Source organism: Haemorhous mexicanus, chromosome 21 (assembly GCF_027477595.1).
Source record: "Haemorhous mexicanus isolate bHaeMex1 chromosome 21, bHaeMex1.pri, whole genome shotgun sequence".
NCBI lineage: Eukaryota > Metazoa > Chordata > Aves > Passeriformes > Fringillidae > Haemorhous > Haemorhous mexicanus.
In genome coordinates this window covers 4,570,286-4,587,872 of record NC_082361.1, presented here as the reverse complement: position 1 = coordinate 4,587,872, position 17,587 = coordinate 4,570,286, and the positions used below count along the sequence as shown (strand labels likewise).

Sequence of the window (17,587 nt, the reverse complement as noted above, 5' to 3'; positions counted from 1 at the left end):
TATAAAGCATATTTTCCCCTGGACAGGTTCATTCCACAACTGACCATGGAGTGTTTCTCCTGCAGCAGCTGATGTTGGCTGCTGTCTGAGACAGATGGAAAACTGGAAGGACTGTGACCTGACCCACTAAGGTAAATGTGTACTTTGTGGTGCCAAATGGCCTCTGGATGGGGAAGAGAAGGATCACTTTGCTTTTCCCAAGTGTGTTGTGGAGTTTTGTGAATGAATGCGAGGGCAGTAAGGCCCTGTCCTCTGGTGCAGGCTGCCGTTTACAGCTGAACAAAGTGATAGCAAAATGGCACAGGAGCATTGAGCCTGTAAATCACCCTGCTTGCTGCAAGGCAGGGGTAGGGATTGATGGATTCAGAGCAAATTTTTGTAGAAGCTGCAGAATATAATAGAAATTCTATTATTTCTAAGAGGCCTTATACCAGAAGACATTTCTGTAGATGTATATCTTATATGAGGGCTCTAAGTCCTCTGTAATGGGTATTTTGTGTTTGGCAGATTTCTCATGAGTGGAGGGATGAAGCACACAGCAGGATTTCTGCTCTCACTTGTAATTAGTTTTGCAAGGAGGAAGCAGAACACTCCTGAGCTTGACTCTCTTGTCCAGGGGATAATTTGGTAAGGACTCTGGAACAGGTGAAAAATCAGAATGGGTGAGCTCTTTTTTCAGAATGGATCCTGCATAGAGCCCTGAATTTCATCCAGATGAAACCTGTTCTTCAGTCTCTGCCCAAACTGCTTCTCATTGTTGACACTCCTCCCTCACAGCCTGTTGTGGGTCTAATCCTACCAGCTCTCACTTTACACCAGTTGTTTGGAATTATACACAGGCTGGTGAGAGGTGGTGCAGGTCTTTCAAAGAGCACCAGAAGGAACTGCTCACCTTATGCCAAGGTCTGATCCATGTGTGTCCCCATGGACCACATGTAGTTGACCTGGATGTAGAGGAACCACACTCTCCCCTGTGGTGGCAGAGACAGGCTATGTCCTCTGACTATCTAGATTGTGCCCAGCTTTGAACAGTGAGGGGGTGGAAAATCCAGCCCTAATGCAGTCCTGAGCCAGACTTGCAGAATTCCAGAGCTGGCTCTGGCACACTGCTGGGCACAGGTGAAAAAGCCAGGAGCTCGTGGGCACTGCAGTGTACACACCTGGTAATGAATGTACAATTGTCTTTCAGTTGTTTACTTTGGCCTTTTGATCACCACAACAGTTTGCATTAATCTTTTCTTTATTTGGTGCATCTATTCCCTCGGCCTTGGTCGTTGCCTTGGAGATGCACAGGAGACCTTTGGAGAACTGCTTATTACAGCAGCAGGTGTGGATAGTGCTGACCTGGACAAACCTGTGTGAGTCACCTGCTGATGGTGGGGGTTGTAGGTGTCTGCATGAATCACTGAAAGTGAGGGGATCCCACATTCCTCATCTCTCAAAGGGAAATGTTAATGCCTTTGGGTGGCTTCCTGTCACTGTGTACCTGTAGCTGCTCCCATGGAGGACAGTGAGGTTTGCATGGGCAGGAAGCAGGTTAGAGGAGCTGTTTGTATTTGTCTGTACTTGTCTGACCAATGGAGAAAGAAAGAATTAAGTGGACCAGGCTATTGCCTCAGCTGCCATCGAGCTGGTGAGAACAGGATTTTGGGAATGCTAGGAAGGAGGGTTGGGCTCCTGTAGGGGGAGAAGTGGAAGGCATTGGCCTCCTGTCTCTGGACAGGCAAAACATTTCTAGAGAAATGAGATGAGACATCAAAGGGGCAGAAGTGCTGTAATACTTTGATATGCAGAAAAGGACAACCAGGTGATGGTTTTCAGCAGCGCTGTGCATCTCTTGGTAGCTCAGTGCCTGGCAACTTCAATAGCAGTGCAGATCAACTGTAGGAACATCCCATATGGTCCAGAAAGCTGTTCATGCATTTCTTCCCTCTGCATTACTGCATTACTCTTGATGGCTGTTTGAGATCAGACACATCTCTCATGAGCAGCCATCCGGCTGCTCGGCCTTACGCTGTTCCTGTAAGAGAGGAGGGAGCTGTTCCTCCTGAGGCATTGCCTGCTCTGGGAAATGTGCTGCAAAATTCCTCTAAAGCCACCTTCCCTTCATGGGTAAGGGCATGTGGGGTGACAGCATATGACTGGTGACCCATGAATGAGCTAAAGAGTGCATTTGCCATTTGCATGAGACCAGCAATTGCCCAGGTGCTTGTCCCATATATATATATGTGTGTGTGTGTGTATGTGTGCACAATTTTTCTGAACTGCTGGACAGCCCCTAAGAAATTAATGTATATGTGTACCTGCAGTCTGGCCTTCTGTCACCAAATGTCACATCAACAGACACCTCTGTGTCAGGGAAGGAGAATTAGCAAGAGGCTGTTGTGTCCTTGGGTGCAAGGAGACCACATCTCCAAAGCTATAAAAGATCCACTGGGCAGAGGAAGTGCAATTTGCAGTAACTTTTACAACACTCTCTTTAGTGCCAATTTCTTGCCAGTGCTGCTGCTGCTCAGGTTGTGTTGACCTGAAGCTGAAGCAGGGACTGTGTTTGCTGGTGAGGCTATTGGTATTTTATGGCTCTGTGGAGTGTTTTGGGAGAGGAGTGACTGCCTTGCTCTACTGCATTCATTTCCATCATCCTTGATGACAGAACAAATTAAAAGATATTTCTGGACTGAAGTCCTTCCAAGGGGCAGATCCTCCAGGATGCCTTTGAACCTGCTGGCCATGAAACCACGGGGGAACAGCAGGCAGCCCTCAGTGGTGTTTTCTGGTCCCTCTCAGGCTGGACAGGAATCCTCACGGGCTTGTCATCACCCCATATCCGTGTCATTGCCCTATGGCTCTGGGGTCATAAAAATGTGAGGGGAAAATTTCCAGTATCGCCTTGGAGACATCATCCCTGGCACAGAGGGTTCAGGCTGGGGCGGCTGTAGCAATGAACCCTGCAGTGACAACGCTTGCCTCCTAAGAGAGATGCTCCAGTCCCCCAATCCTCCTTGTTGTCCTCCTCCAGACTCACTCCAGCAGCTCGGTGTCCCTCTGAGGGCAGCTGACAGAATCACGGATTAACTGAGGTTGGAAGGGACCTCTGGAGATCAGGGCAGGGTCACCTGGAGCAGGTGACAAAGGAACGGGCCCAGGTGGGTTTGGAGTATGTCCAGAGAGGGAGACTCCACGCCCTTTCTGGGCACCTGTTCCAGAGCTCTGCCCTCCACCTAAAGAAGCTGGGGGAAACTTTCTGTCTTCTAGTTTATGCCCATTGCTTCTTATCCTGTCACCAGGCACCACTGGAGAGTTTGGCACCATGCTCGGACACGCTGGGGAGACATCGACATGGATTGCTGAGATCCCCTGTCAGCCTTCCCTTCTCCAGACTGACCCGGTCCAGCTGCCGCAGTGTCTCCTCATCAGAGAGCTGCTCCAGCCCCAAACCCTCCGGGTGTCCCCGCAGGACCCCCTCCAGCCGCTCCCTGTCCCCCTGAGGGAGCTCCCCCTCAGCGCCGCCCCCGCGCTGCCGGCGGCGCCCTGCAGGTGGCGCTGCGCGGCGGGGCCGGGCCGGCACGGGAGGAGGGGGAGGAGGAGGAGGCAGCGAGTGCCCGGATCGGCCGCAGCCGCCGCCGCCGCCCCGCGCAATCCGCCGCCATCCGCCGCGCCCCGCGCCCATCGTCCCTCCGCACCCGGCTCCGCAGGCACCCCCGGCTCCCCGCCACCACCACAGGTGGGTATCGGGGGCCGGCGGCGGCGGCGGCCGCGGATATTCGGGGCGGTGAGTGGGGCCGGGGGGGAGGAGGAAGGGGAGGGAGAGGGAAGGTGGGACGAGGCAGCGCTAAAATGGAGCCGGAGCCAGCGGCTGCGGCACCCCGCGGCCTCCCCGCTCGGGCGGGTCCCCCGGGCGGGTTGGGGGGAGTCTCGCCCTGGTTTCTCGCTGCTGTAGCCGCCGGTGTTTATTGTGCGAACCGCCCCCCTTCTCCCTGCGGGGACGGGGCCGCCGCTGGGCCTGGCCGGGCCCATCCCCGGTGGCGCTGGCGGGGCCGCCCGGGCTCGGGGCCCCTTGTCCGAGCTCCGGCCCCCGGGCCGAGCCGCCCCCGCCCCGCTGCGCTCCCCGGAGGGTGCAGCCGGGGCGGGGGGCTCCCCGCCGCAAAGGCAGGTTGTTTTTTTTCATCGTCTGGAGTGTGGCACAAAGATATTTTTGTCGCGTCGTGTGTGTGTGTGTCTCAGCAAAACAAGGGGGGGGTGGCATCCAGAAGGCTCGGCCGGTTTGTTATTGTGCAGGAGCTACAAAAGGGCCGCTGAGGCCGAAATGCGGCTGGGGCGGGGGGGGAGCGAGGATGGAGTTTGTGCGCTGGGCGAGCTCGTTTGGTCGGTTTGGAAAGATGTTTTAGGCCCTTTTTTTTTTTAATTTTTTTTTTATTTGTTCAAGAAGGGAGTTTCTCATTTCGGTGTGGGAGTAGCTGTGCTGCAAGCTGGGGAAATCCTAATGCGGGTCCTGGGACACGTGCTGAGCATCTTCTCCGGGTGGTGGTTTTAGTGTGTTGGTTGTAAATTTAGAGGGTTTTTTCTTTACAAAAACCCCCCTGTTCTCTAAAGTCAAAGCTGCCGTAAGGGGTTTGAATGAGCTGGAAACTGTGGGGTTTGTTAGGAAAGTTGTTTTGTTTGGTTTCTGTCTTCTGGGTGTGCAGTGGGTGAGATACACCTTGAGTATCTGCTCATCAGATAAATGTTCGTGTATTGATGTTACTGGTGTTTGGGGTTATCAGGTACAGTAAGCATAAACGTTTAGAGATTTAGTAGTTTTGTTTCTTTCTAGGAACAGGTATGAAGTGTAAGCACATTGCAGTGTCTGCATCATCTCCAATGGGGGGGAAGGCATCCCACCCTTCTAGCCCTGAATCCAGGTTTATGGTGGAAGTTTTGGTCTTGTTAAGCCTTGTCTAACAGATTCACTTGACATCTCCACTGGAATGGGCTCTTCCATGGTGGATAAATAGGTGGTCCCTGTCTTGGAGAGCCCAAGTTTGGAGAATCAACTCTTGATGAGTAGGTTTCTCAGATATAAACTGGCCAGGTCATTACTTTTGTACTTGCCTTTTCCATGTTCAATGGTCACTGGGATCCTGAAACCCCAGTGTTCCAAAAACTAGTGCTCTGAGCCAGAGACTCCCAGTAAAGTCACCTGGAAGAGGTAGGGAAGGTGAGGCCGTATTTTGAAAGTGGAATTTAAAGAGAGGATGGAAAATGATGTTTTCAGGCTGGTTTCTGACTGAATATATGAAATACATGCATTTTTCACTCCCAGTGAAGCGTTGTGAATGAGCCTAGGTTTTATCAGGAGCTCATCTGTAGTCCATGAGACCTTTGTGGGCTCATCATGGGTGATGCTGTTTCCTTTGGGTCTCTGGCTTAAGAAGTTTTTCCTAGTTACCAGACTATTTTGGGGTTACAATAACCAATCCATAATGTTTTTCTTGTTAAAATTTAAAAGTTCAGATAAAAATAATACTCAGAAAAATTGCAGATGCTGTTTGGAGTTCTGCTTTTTTGGTTTTGCAAGCCAATGTGAGTACATCTGCTGTTAGCTGTATTTTGATTTTGTGCTTAATTTGTTGACTGCCTTGAGTACAAGTTGATTTTTTTTTTTTTTTTTGTTGATTAGTCTGGTATGCTTTTCTGCATGGTTGAGTAAACTAGGTATCACACATATGAAGATGCTTTCAGCAGTATTCACTGTTAAAAAAACAAATTTTTACATTATTTGACAGATACATTTCTTAAAAGATAAATTAAACCAAGTGTTTGGTATGTGTTTCCAAATTTGTCATTATATAGTGCCTTGTTTTTTCTAAATTCGGAGGTTTTTTTCTTGGTCTTACAGTGCATTTTTTGGATGCACTCTGAGCTTTTTTTCTTTTTTCTGTGTGTGCATGAGAGCTTAAAAGGGCAGCTCAGCCAGCTGGCTGGAACTGGAAAAGTGAGTAAATAGTCCATAAAGATGCTGGAAGGGATATACAAGGTTTTAAAGTATTTTTGTTTCAGTAAGTGACTAATATTCCTAAATATTTTGTATTAAAGTTATTTCACTTTATAGTGACATCTTAATAAAACTTTTTAATAAAGCTTTGTATAAAGCCTGACTTCAAAGGCTTATTTATTTGAACAGCCTCCTGAAGTAGTGGCATTAGAGGCTGTGTTTGTGTGACTGCCTGGGTGATGGCACAGGACAGACAATGCCCAGTGCCTGTCTGTGGCCTCCTCCTGCTGGGGTCACACCTGAGCTGTGGCTGAGGAGAACAAGGACCCTGAGCTGTGCTCTGCAGGTGTGAGATGATCCAGGTCAGAATTACCTGCCTTCCCAAGAGTGCTTCTTGCTCAAGGCCTTCATTGTGCTTACCTGAGTAATTAAAAGTATTTAAGAGCAAGCTGGGCTAGGTTTAAGTGTTGTTGAAAATAATAGTAAACCCTTTGTTTTTGTTTTTTTTTTTACATTTATGATGGTAGTCTACAAAGAGATTTTGCTCTTGTGGCGTTTCCACTTAAAATTGTGTATTTTCATGTTGGAGGAAAAAAAGCAGTGTGAGCAGGAGAAACTTAGTGATACAGGATGGTAACTTTAGGAGAGAGTTTATTCCAAAGGCTGGACCTCTCTGGTTCCCGTTTCTTTTTACTACATTCCTCCTTTATTCTGCAACTTGGCACCGAGCTGTTGTCTCAGTATCAGACTTTGCTCTTAAGCTAATCCTGCCTTGTTAAGTGGGTTTTGTTTTTCGTGTGTCACTGACTCATTCTCCTAATTGGTGGATAATTTCTCAGCTCCTTATCACTAATTTCTCATTTGGAGCTGAAGAAATAGAATGGTGGTTCTGTCAGGTATCAGACAATGAGGTGAGAGTACAGAGAACAAGTAAAGGCTGGGGAGCTACAGTTCTCTCCATCACAGAACAGCCTTTTCTAACTTCTGAAATTAAGTGACTTTGTTACCACTTCTTAGGGTGGGTTTTGCACACATTTGGGTTGGTTAAAGAGTTTTTCCTTCCCTCAAAAGGATAAAATGGGCCTAAAGCAGGACATGGCATTATTTCCAGCCTCACTGAAACATTTATTGGGCTCATGTTCTGTTAGTAAGTTGTACTAGAATTCAGGATGTTCCCTGCCTGCACGTGTACTTCTTGTGCAAAAGTAACAGCTTATGAGCTGTTTATTTCAGAGCAAAGCTGTTCAGATTTATTATGGAGCTTATGAGCTGTTTATTTCAGAGCAAAGCTGTTCAGATACTGATCTGTATAACTGTTAAATCCTGATCTTTTTTTTTTTTTTTTTATCTGGGAGCATTTGGACAATAGCCGAAGTGGACTGGAGGCTGCTTTAGTAGCCCTGTGTTGTTCTGTAATTGCCTGTGGCGCTGGTTGGTTGTGAAGCTGCTTGTGCTGCCCTGCTGTGGGGTGTGTGGGGACCGAAGGTGTTAAAAGGGGTATATGCAGCTCTGCAGGGGGTTATTTAACTTGCAGCCAAAGTACAATGTCTGTAGTTTGATTCCAACACTTAAATTTTCAGGAGAGTGTTAGTAGGGTGGGAGGGGTGAGAAGGTGATAAGGGGTGGAAATGGGGGGTGAGCTCCCTGTTCCATCTTTGGGAGACTGTAGGTATTAATTTGTGGGGGACTGATGAAAAGTCATACCTTGGGTGAAAGGGAAGAGATAATGACCAGGTTTGAAATGGGTAGCTGAGCCAGGCTTAAGTGTGAAGAACTACCGGAAAAATAACTGGGAAGAAAAGGGGGACTTGATAACAAGCCTCTAGGATCTGGCCAAGAGGCCCACTCTGTTGGACTGTAGTATCTTAGATGTCTGCCAGGCTTCAATCAGCTGTTGGGAGCACCCTCAATAGCCTTTGGATTTCAGGTGGGTAGCACTTAAGAGGAGTAAACTACCGAGTATTTGCGCAGTTAACACCCTTACTGAAGAGGTTTGGTGGAGGAATCCTTCCCAGGTAGCCACTGAGACATTTAGATGGGAAATGTAGTGCTGGTGCTCCGAGGAGTGAATAGAGATAGATTTGAAGAGCTTGCACTGGGACTTTGCCTCCCCCAGGCACTTACTGTGTGGGAATATAGTGATTTTTTTGGAAGAGTTCTGCTGCGGGGTGAGTTCTTCAGCTCTTCCTACCTGTATGTGGGCTGGGAGGCTGCACAAAAGCCTCGAGTGATCTTGTTCAGAGTTGGGAGTGGGCTGTGAAGCAGGCAGGGGAGTAGGGACATGTTGAAGAGGTGCTCCTTCTTTGGCTACAATAATAACTATGGTTTTATCTTTTATTGAAATAACCAAGCTTCAAGAACCATCATTCAGAACCAGCTTCATGTGATCTTGAGTGTTATTATGGTGTTATTGTTCTGCATCTGAGCTTAGTGTTGCCTCTGATCCTGAAGCCTGTGATCCTATTGCAGTGAAATCATTGTATGGGGTGGCTCATTTAGGAGGTGTTTGCAGCATTCCCATCCCAGCGTGCAAGGACCTGCTCCTCCCAGAGCTTCTCTGGAGCAGGGTTTCATGCTGCTGCTGGCCCCACAGCGTCAGGCAGGCTGTGTGATTCAGAGGGTGCTTTTTAGCCCCAGAAAGTGGGAGATGAAGGCTCTATTCTTGCTCTGCCACTTAGCAGAGCTGCAGAGTTCTGCGGTGTCGTTTTCCTATCTGGAAAATAGAAGTGATGATGCACCTTGTCAGTTATGCACTGCAAATATCTATGTAAATGAAAGCATCTGTGAAATGTTTTCACTTCCTGTCTGGCTCGGAGTAGTCCAGATGTCCTGGGCATAGTCCGAGTTGCTTAGCTCTCCAGAAAACCTAAAGAAGCTTCTTTCTTCAGAGTACTGAATCACAACACACATAAGGTGCTTTCTTACCACTTTGTACCTGTGTCCCTTTCCCATCACGTTTCTCTTGACATCCTTGGCACTCATTTGTGCAAATGACTCCCATGAATAGGCTTCCTGTAAGGAGAATTGCTTGCAATGCTGCATTGCCTTAGTGCTGTTTACATTGGGGAACCTGGAGGAAGACTTCCTTGGAAGCTTCAGCCTCTGCAGTGTTTATGAACTGCAGGCTTGTCCGGACTGCTTATCATCTTGTTAATGGCTTGAACCAGCTGCATCAGTCTTGATGGCTGTGGGAATTGGAGAAATCTGATAGAGAAAGAGCTGTTCAGCTCTTGCCAGGGCAGCTTTGTACCCTGCAGCATGTACCTGCCAGGGGAGCTCCCAGCAGTGCCTTGGGGAGGAGCAAGGCCAGAGGGATCTGCTCAGCAGGGGTGTGAAGGAACCTCTCCCTTGCTTGTGCAGTGAGGGGTTGATGTTTGCTGCCTTCTGATCTATAGCATTGGGTTTTCTCTCTTCATAAAGAAAACCTTCTGTGCATAACCTGAGTGGGAGCTCAGGCCCTGAAGTCATCAGACAACTTGAGAGAATGGAGAGGTTGCCAAAGTCCAGATTTCGTTGTGAGGCTCATCAGGCACAGGGTAAACATCCACATCCCCATTCCAGTGTGATCCTTCCTGAGACTGCAGAGGAAACAGAGCAGCTTACTCAACAGATGATGGCATTTGTGTGGAAAGAGCTGTTTCTGTTCCTGAAAAAAGGACTGTTAACCCAAAGGACTGCCAGCTTTGCTCTGATTTCATCTTTTGGAGCTGTGACATCTCTGCTTTTCTCTCTGCTTGGTGGCAATAAAATTTATGTTCACTGCTGAGAGATGGAGTAAGTTGCTGGGCTTGGGACCTGGTGAAGGAGTTGTGAAATGCCTGACAGAGAAGCATTCTCCAGTGGCCAGTGGTGGCCTTGGATGGGTCGTGCTCTACAAGATAAGCTACTTTCAGCACAGGTATTTCACCTATGCTGCTCTTGCTATGTCTCATCTGGTTATATGGGTATCATGGCTGTGATGACTTTTAAAGGTCTGTGTAGGCAGAAGTATCAGGACTAAGAACTTTCACAACCTTTACATGCTGTGGTGTTTATTTTTAGTGAGGGAAGAGTCTTTGCTTCCACCTATCAGACCTAAGGTGTTGTGCAGTGCCTGAGAACAGTTTGTGCTTGTGTGGGTGCGCCCTGCCCTTGTGGGCTCCTCAGGAGCACCAGGCAGGATTGGGTACACTTTCTGTGCCAGTGGACAGCCTTTTCCACTGGAAGGGAGTGTTCTGGACATGGCAGGTGCTGCTGCAGTGCATTTCCTCCTTGTTTGACATTTTCTCTGGTGTTTGAGTGGCTAAAGCAGGCACCTGAGTTCTGGGACTTCTTGCTGTCTACAGTCTTAGTTGAGCAAACTGTTCCTCTGACTTGGACTGATAGTGCCAGTGCTGTTACCCATCAGGAAATCCCCACCAGCTACTCACAGTCTGTTATTGTTGCTCAGATACCTAAATGCCCAATTCACCTTACTGTTCAGCTGAGTGTTGCCAGGAGCTTTCTGAACAAGTTTTGCCAACAGAATATTATGCCAGGTATTTCTTTTGTATTTGGGTTTGAATTGCTTGCTCATGATCAGCCTCCCTGTTTTGGTGTTGAGGGAACAGGATGTGTCTGTGTTTCAACTCTGACCCTTGGTTGTAGGGGAGCCAGAGTGAAATTACAACTCTTAGGGGTACAGGTTTGTACTTGATTGTGAGCCTTGTTGGGCAGGCAGCTCGTGGAGATCACGAGGTCGCTTCTCTTTCCTCTTGTACCAGAGAGGTTGGGATCTGGATCTGTTGAGGCCACAGGTGATCCTTGTTGAACTGAGTTGTTTGTCCTCCCTGAGTTTTGCCTCTGAATTATGTAACAGCAAAGAAGTAGGCTCTTTTGCTTCACTTTGTGCTGAGCCTTGTCTCCTTTAACATCATCTGGGCCTGGATGAGAGGGTAAGAAGTGTTACATTGGTAGCTGGTGCCTCCAGATTGTTCCACATGAGACACCTTCCTGCTTCCCTGCAGGTTATGAAAGCCCTGCAGCACTTCCTCTTGGGTTGGAGATAGGGTTATACCTTCCTGACAAGCTGGCACCAGTGGGTCAGTTCCTTCTCTACAGCATGGTGGGGCAGATGGATGAAACTGGCTGTTTCTTTGGTGGGCTGTTGTAAACAGACACTCCTTTAAAGGAAAGAATTATCTGCACACCTTGGTTTTTCTGTTGCTTGAAAAAGAGGGGGAGTTTCAAGAGCACAGGATGTCTTAAGTAGTTTCTGTGGGCTGTGGACCAGCCTTCTGACTAGGTTTTTTTTTTTTTTTGCTCTGTGCCATAGTCCTGCATACTCAGGATGAACTATTTCTTTGTCTGCATCCTCAATTACTGGAGGTCAGGGCTCCTTTCCAGGGTGTGGTATTGTCTGTCCAGCCCGCACAGAAAGGACCCCAGAACTCATTAATGTTTTTGTGTAAATACAATTGAGCTATTCTCCAGACTCCAGTCTTCTTTATCTGTTTTACAGTAAGTTACAATTCCAGCCTCTCTGGCTGCCTTTGCTTTGCCTGCCTTCCCAGCACTGGAAAAGCTGTTTAGCAGAGAGGTGAAGCTGCTGTATTTTAAGGCCAAACCTGACATTGCAAAGACCTGTTTTCTCTAGAATGTGCAGTGAGTCACTGACAGTAATTGTGATTCCCAACCTGTTGGTGTATTCAGGAGAGGGGGCAGCAGGTGAGCTTGGGGAAGGCAGAACTTAGAAAATGAGGTGAGGTCATCAGACAGGACATGCCCTTTCTGTCTCCCTTCCCTTTTGCCAGGTTTTACCACTGTCTGTAGAGCTCCACAATGTGGACTTATGATAGATCTACTGTCCAGAAGACTCTGCCTCTCCTCTTCATAGTCCTGTTCTATGTTTCAGATCCTGGGAGGCTTGACTTAGAGGTCTGAGGATGGGGCTGGACAGCAGGCAGACAGCTTCCAGCAGTATTGCCTGGCTAACAGCATAACCTCTGCAACAAATCATGGCAGATACAATCCTGGTGTCCCATTCCCTGAGCCAAGGTTCGTGGGAGATGGAGAGAAGCTGGAATTGTGCAGGATTAAAAGAACTGGTATCACCAAATATGCCTATTGAGCTAAGCAAGGAGGGTCCCTCTTGTGAATCAGGAGCTCAGTGGTGGAGGTGTGTTATCTCTTCTCTGCACTGCAGACTCCTGACTTGCTTCTCCCTGTCTGGCAGGATTTGGTGCAGTTTTCTGGCACTATGTTTGGTGTTACATCCAGATCTTGGCAGGGCCTTTTTCAGGTGTACCAGCAAATCTTGGCATCTCCCTCTGGAAGTGATGCAGTAGAATGAGAGCAAGAGGTTTTTTGTGCCTTAGACTCTTGCTACAGCCTCTGCCTGCTGCACAGCTCTTCTGCATTGATCCCATTGACTTTGTACTTGGATGCTGATATTCTCCTGTTGCTCCCTGCCTTACTAAGCAATCTCTGCTGGGAACTGAGTGCTCACCTGGTCCCTTCCTTGCTGGGCTCATGATCCCTGCATGGCCCAAACAGGGCTTCTGCAGGATATAAGTGCATCTGACAGCAAGTCCCGGCAGGTGATGACAGTGTCTCACCAGAGCCCTCCCAAGGGCAGCCAGTGGTGTCTTTCATTGCTGAGGCAGGTGGTGAGTATTTCACAAATAGGTGGTTCTTGGTGGGACATGTTCCAGAGGTAGTGGTATCTGTGTTGACAGATGAATGTTCAGCTATGGAAGTACAAGTAAAATTGACCTGTGTGTGTATTTAAAGAAGAGTGAACATCATTAATCTCCTGTAAAACTATACTGTATTTTTTAAAGGGTTTCACATTGCTGGTAACATTAGGAACCACAATGTATTTCAGTTTAACCTAACTCCAGACACTTTTCTCTTCTGAAAGTACTCTTTAGCTTTTCCAGCCTGTGACGTTGTGAACATTTTGTAAAAAATTACGTCAGAAATTATTCTGCTTGTGAAGCAAAACCTTTTCCCTGTTAATCTCCATTCTGTTGTTTTTTGTGTTGGTGACTGCTGCTGTGAAGTGAGCAAGGAGTGAAGATCTGCAGTAGTCAGGACTGTGTTCGGTGTAGAGCTCAGTGGTGTGTGAGTAGCTGAAATGATTCTTTCTAGTATGTGTGTTACCTTTCATAAATCTGTTTGCCCTGCTCAGCTAAGGCTGGCTGACTTCCAGATACTCAAGCTCCATTGAAGTCTTGTGAATAAAACACCAGCAGCCCAGCCTCCTGCATACATAGATTTGCAAAGAGCTTTGCAGACAATCCTGTTCGTCAGGAGTCCCTCTGTTTGGCTGTGTTTTCAGCTCAGGGGTTTCCAGTTCTTACCAGTGCCAGGAACTCAAGGTTTTCATGTTTGTTTCAGGACAGGCTGTAACTCCAAGACTTGCATGCTTGTAAAGCTAATGTCTTAAAGATGTTAAAATGTCACTGTTGCTTTCTGGTTTAGAATTTCTCCCTTTAAAAGGCAGTTAGACAGGGTCAATACCCAAAAATAGGATCTAGGGTAGTATGATGTGGACATGACTATGCCTGGGCACTGGAGCTCTCTACCTAAGTGCTTCAGTGCAGTTATTTGTATCCTGGGATCTCTAATGGAACTGGTCATACTGCAGTATTTTATGATTGCTCAGACACTCAGTGTTTTGCTGTCTGTTGCTGTCCCTGGATGTAGTAGGAAAATGAGAAGAGCTACCCTCCATGCTGAAACTGATAGCAAGCCTTCCCCCCCAGACCTCTATAAACCCAGAGAGAGACCTTGCAGAAATGCTGGTGATGGATTTTTTACGATTTCTCTGTAACAGGGGATATTGCTTCCTTCAGGGTCAGCTGTTGGGCACGGGAACCCTGAGCACAGGTCAGAGGCTCTGCCGAGGCTGTCAGTTTTCACTTGTCAGCATCAGCATGTGCCTTCTAGTTCCAGCTCTACTAATAATGAGCATGCAGGCTGGCAGTTCAGTTCTAAATGAACCACGATTTTTATCAGAAATTGCTTTGCTCTTCAAGACTGGAAGGTCTTTATGATCCCTACCTGGATTCCCTGCTTAACTGTGTGATGGGAAGATAGTGCAGTGTTGTGCCAGCCTTGGAAGGCTCTGTGGCCTCTTTGAAGTGCTGTGGGTGAGCTGGGTGCTGAGTGATCTCCCTGGCTGATAACACCCTTGGAGTTGCTGGGATCTGCAGGAGGGACAGGCAGCAAGGTCCTGCCAGTCCAACAGCTCTGACCCAGCTCAGTGCTGCTGCAGCCTCTTTGCACAGTGACTATGGAAATTGCTTCACCTCTCCATGGTCTCCTTTTCCCCTTTGGAGCACACACATAGCACACAAACAAAGCTGTTTTTCACGTCTTCAGAGCATTGAAGGAGTTGAAAGTAAATTTCATTAATCCAGACAGCAGTTTTGTCTGTCCCAGGAAGTTTGGCAAGGGGCTTTATCCTGACATGTCCCCAGGTTCTCTGTTGTGCAGTGGTTGTTTATTCTTCCCCAATCCTTTTAATGATAGATGTAATCAAGGGGCAGCTGAGACCTGGTTATGTAACTGTTGTCAAGGTTTCTCTTTGGCAGCATTGCCCTGTGTGCTGTTTGCACACTGACTTTTAGGAACTCATGGTGTTTCTGTTAACCAGATAACTCCTGAATCTGATCTGGGTAGGTGGTTTGTTGTTGTTGGGTTATTTTTAAACACCTTCTAATTTTGTCTGGTTTGAGCTTTCTAAACTTCAGAGTAGATGTTACTGCTTTTATTGTGAGGTTGGTACAGGGTTGACATGGTGTGGATAGGCCCTGAGCCAGGCTCCCTCTGCAAGGCTCAATATACCTGTAAAAGCAGGTGGTTGTGCTCTTGCCAGCACAGCACCCTCTGCTCTTTGTTCTGCTCTGGGGCTCCCCGCAGCTCTGCCCCTTCAAAAAGCTCATTGTTCTCAGTCCAACTTGTGCTTTCCTGCCAAGTGTATGCTAATCAGTGTGTTTTCTCCCTCTCTTTTATGTCTGTCCTACTAATAAAATACAGTGCAAATGGGTAAGTGAGGGAGGAGCTGTTGTTTTCTTTGGCACATAGTGGCCATCTGAGCAAAGATGAACCAGACTGGAGCCAAAGATCTGTTTGCTACTCTGCAGGAAGAGGTGCCTCAAGATTGCCAGCCATCCTTTGTTGCCTCCACAAAGCCTTCATGCTGCAGCCCCGTGTGGTGGTCCAGCAGAAATGCTGTGAGGGGCTTCTTGGGCACCCGGGTGTTTTTCCTGAGCATCCTGTGGATGCTGTTGTTGAGTGACAGAAAACACTTTTCTTTCTCTCTCCTTGACCACCTTGCACAGTCCATGGCTTCTTCCTCCTGATAGACGTGGTTTAAATCCTGCAGTGCAGGAGCAAATGCTATATAGTGCTGGGCATATTGGTCAGACACCTGCCACAACAGCAGCCTTTAGATGGGCTTTACTGGGCCAGTTGCATTTGGCACTGCATTCCCAGTCTGGCTCTATCCAGCATGTTCACAGTCTGTGCTTTAATTTGTACATAATGTGTGATGGACTGATCCTCTTACCTGCAAATAGTATTTGATAAGGCATTGCTGATGGGAATTGTAGCCTTTGGTCAGTTACAGTTTCTTTCAGAAAGAGTGATTGCTGTCTCTGTTGGAAAAGGCTTTCAGCTGGGTGGGTTTCAGAAAGTGTGAGGTGTGGGAAGATCAGAGATATGTGTATGTGTGTGTATATATATATATATATACACACACACACACATGTATATAGTGTTTTGTTACTCCCAACACAGAGTTGAAACCCTAGAATGGTTTCATTTTACCCTAACAGATGGTGAAATGAAACTGCCAGCAGTTTTGGGCTTGAAGTAGAGGCTTTACAACAAAAAATCTGGAAATCTTAATTATGTGAGAAAAGGTTAGATGAAGCTCCTAGATTTGAGAAAATTTAGAACAGAATGATGCTTTAAAAAAATATAAGATAGGTCCATTGAAAGTAAGCAGAGTGTCTTTTCTGACATAAAAGTTGATGTACAGTGTGAGCACTACGTGTTTCAACTTTACCCCAGGCTCCAAGAGCCAAAAAGCCAAAGTAAGGAGACTGCCTGCATGATGGGTGTTACTCACAGCATGTTGTGCCAGCAAAGATCAGATTGGAAAACTAATAAACCACATCCATTACAGAAAGTACATTTCAAGCTAAAAATTATGTTCAAGATGCCAGCAACAGAGGAATATAATTTTTTGGTAATGTGTTTGGAGAATTCATAGTAGAACAGCTGAACTCACTGGCTCAAGAATCTGAATCTGGTACAGTTGAGCAGGTTTTTTCTGACTCCATAATTCTCTTTCATGGCTAGCCAATGAGAAAAGGGGATTTGGAGAAATAGTTCTGTTGTCTTCCAGTGATGCTGTCAAAGCATTAATTGCTGGTATAGCTGTGGCCAGTGTGGAACCATAATCTAAACATTACAAACCCAGTGCTTCAGGGGAAATGCAATGATAAATTCTAGTGTAGTATAAGATACAAAGATACAGTGCTTTTCTGGCATTTATGTTTAGGAATCCTTGTGTTTAGCTGTTTGTCAGCCTTACTCTTTTAAAGGTCTTGTTGACCCCCTGGGTCTTGTGTTCTCATACTTAAAGAATCTCACTTCTTTCACCACTAGAGTGGCAGAAAAAAGTTGCCATGAGAAGTGTGTTCCTGCAGTTCTTTTCATTCAGTCTGTGAATCTTAAAGCCCAAAAGCTTCGTGTGACTAAAGAGGAGGGAGTTAAAACTGGTGTGTGTGCTCGCTTGTATTTTCAGTTCTTACTGTTGTGTGTGTTCTGTGTTTTGCTTGTCCATAACTGAAGAATCCATTTGATGGGGTTTTCCTGTTCTCTTCCATTAAAAGGCAGATCGGGAGCGGCGCAGAGAAATTTCCTTACTAGATGACATTTCATCGCAATGTCCGATCGTTTGGGGCAAATAACCAAGGGAAAGGATGGGAAAAGCAAGTACTCGACTCTCAGCCTGTTTGATAAGTATAAAGGAAAGTCAATAGAAGCTATCAGAACTACAGGTAAGAAACACCTCCAGAAAGCTCCTTTTGATGTCTTCCACACTGTATTGTGGCAGAGCTCGTTCAGGGTGTTGACCCTGTGGGACACGTCTGGGTTGCAGTGTTGGTGCAGGTGTCAAAGCCTGTGTTTCATTAAGATCTAGAGGAAAATCTCCATGGCTCTTTTATTGTGGAGACATAGAGGAATTACACAGGACAGGTGGGGGCTCTTGGCCCTTTCATTTAGCCTTCTGCAGAGTTGGCAGGTAGCAGACTTGAGTGGAGGCCTTACCAGGGCCTTAGGCTGTGCTAGGACAGGGCACCTGAGCTGACTGAAGTGCCTTAAGCTGGTCAGACCTTTTGTGAGGTGAGTGTCAAGGGCTGAAGGCCAATGGGAAAGAACCTGAGTTGGTTTTGCAGTGGAAATACGATGAAAAGTAGATAGTGGGTTCAAAAAAATGGACTGGCTCTGGATTTGGTGTGAGAATAGAAAACAAAAAATAAAATACTTCCTTAATAAATGTGGTCTGGTGTATAGAGGTGGAAAACGGAGACCTCAGGATTCCTGGGTTAGGTGAACTGTTTGCCTGCTAAAAGG

General features: G+C 47.0%; 1 protein-coding gene across 9 annotated transcripts in view; it reads left to right on the top strand.

The window, feature by feature from the left end:
* The first annotated feature begins 3,572 nt into the window (after window positions 1–3,572).
* Window positions 3,573–17,587, top strand: part of PRRC2B (proline rich coiled-coil 2B) — a 46,690-nt gene continuing 32,675 nt past the window's right edge. For 5 of the 9 annotated variants that reach the window (XR_009489053.1, XR_009489052.1, XR_009489054.1 and 2 more), the window contains exons 1-2: window positions 3,592–3,772; window positions 16,843–17,010. Coding sequence is in view for 5 of the 9 variants with exons in the window: in XM_059865126.1 (XP_059721109.1) it covers window positions 16,896–17,010 (115 nt within the window). In the remaining 4 variants the exon portion in view is untranslated. Of the gene's footprint in view, window positions 3,773–16,842; window positions 17,011–17,587 lie in introns of all 9 variants that reach the window. The other 4 variants (XM_059865129.1, XM_059865130.1, XM_059865127.1 and 1 more) reach the window with 3 other exon arrangements.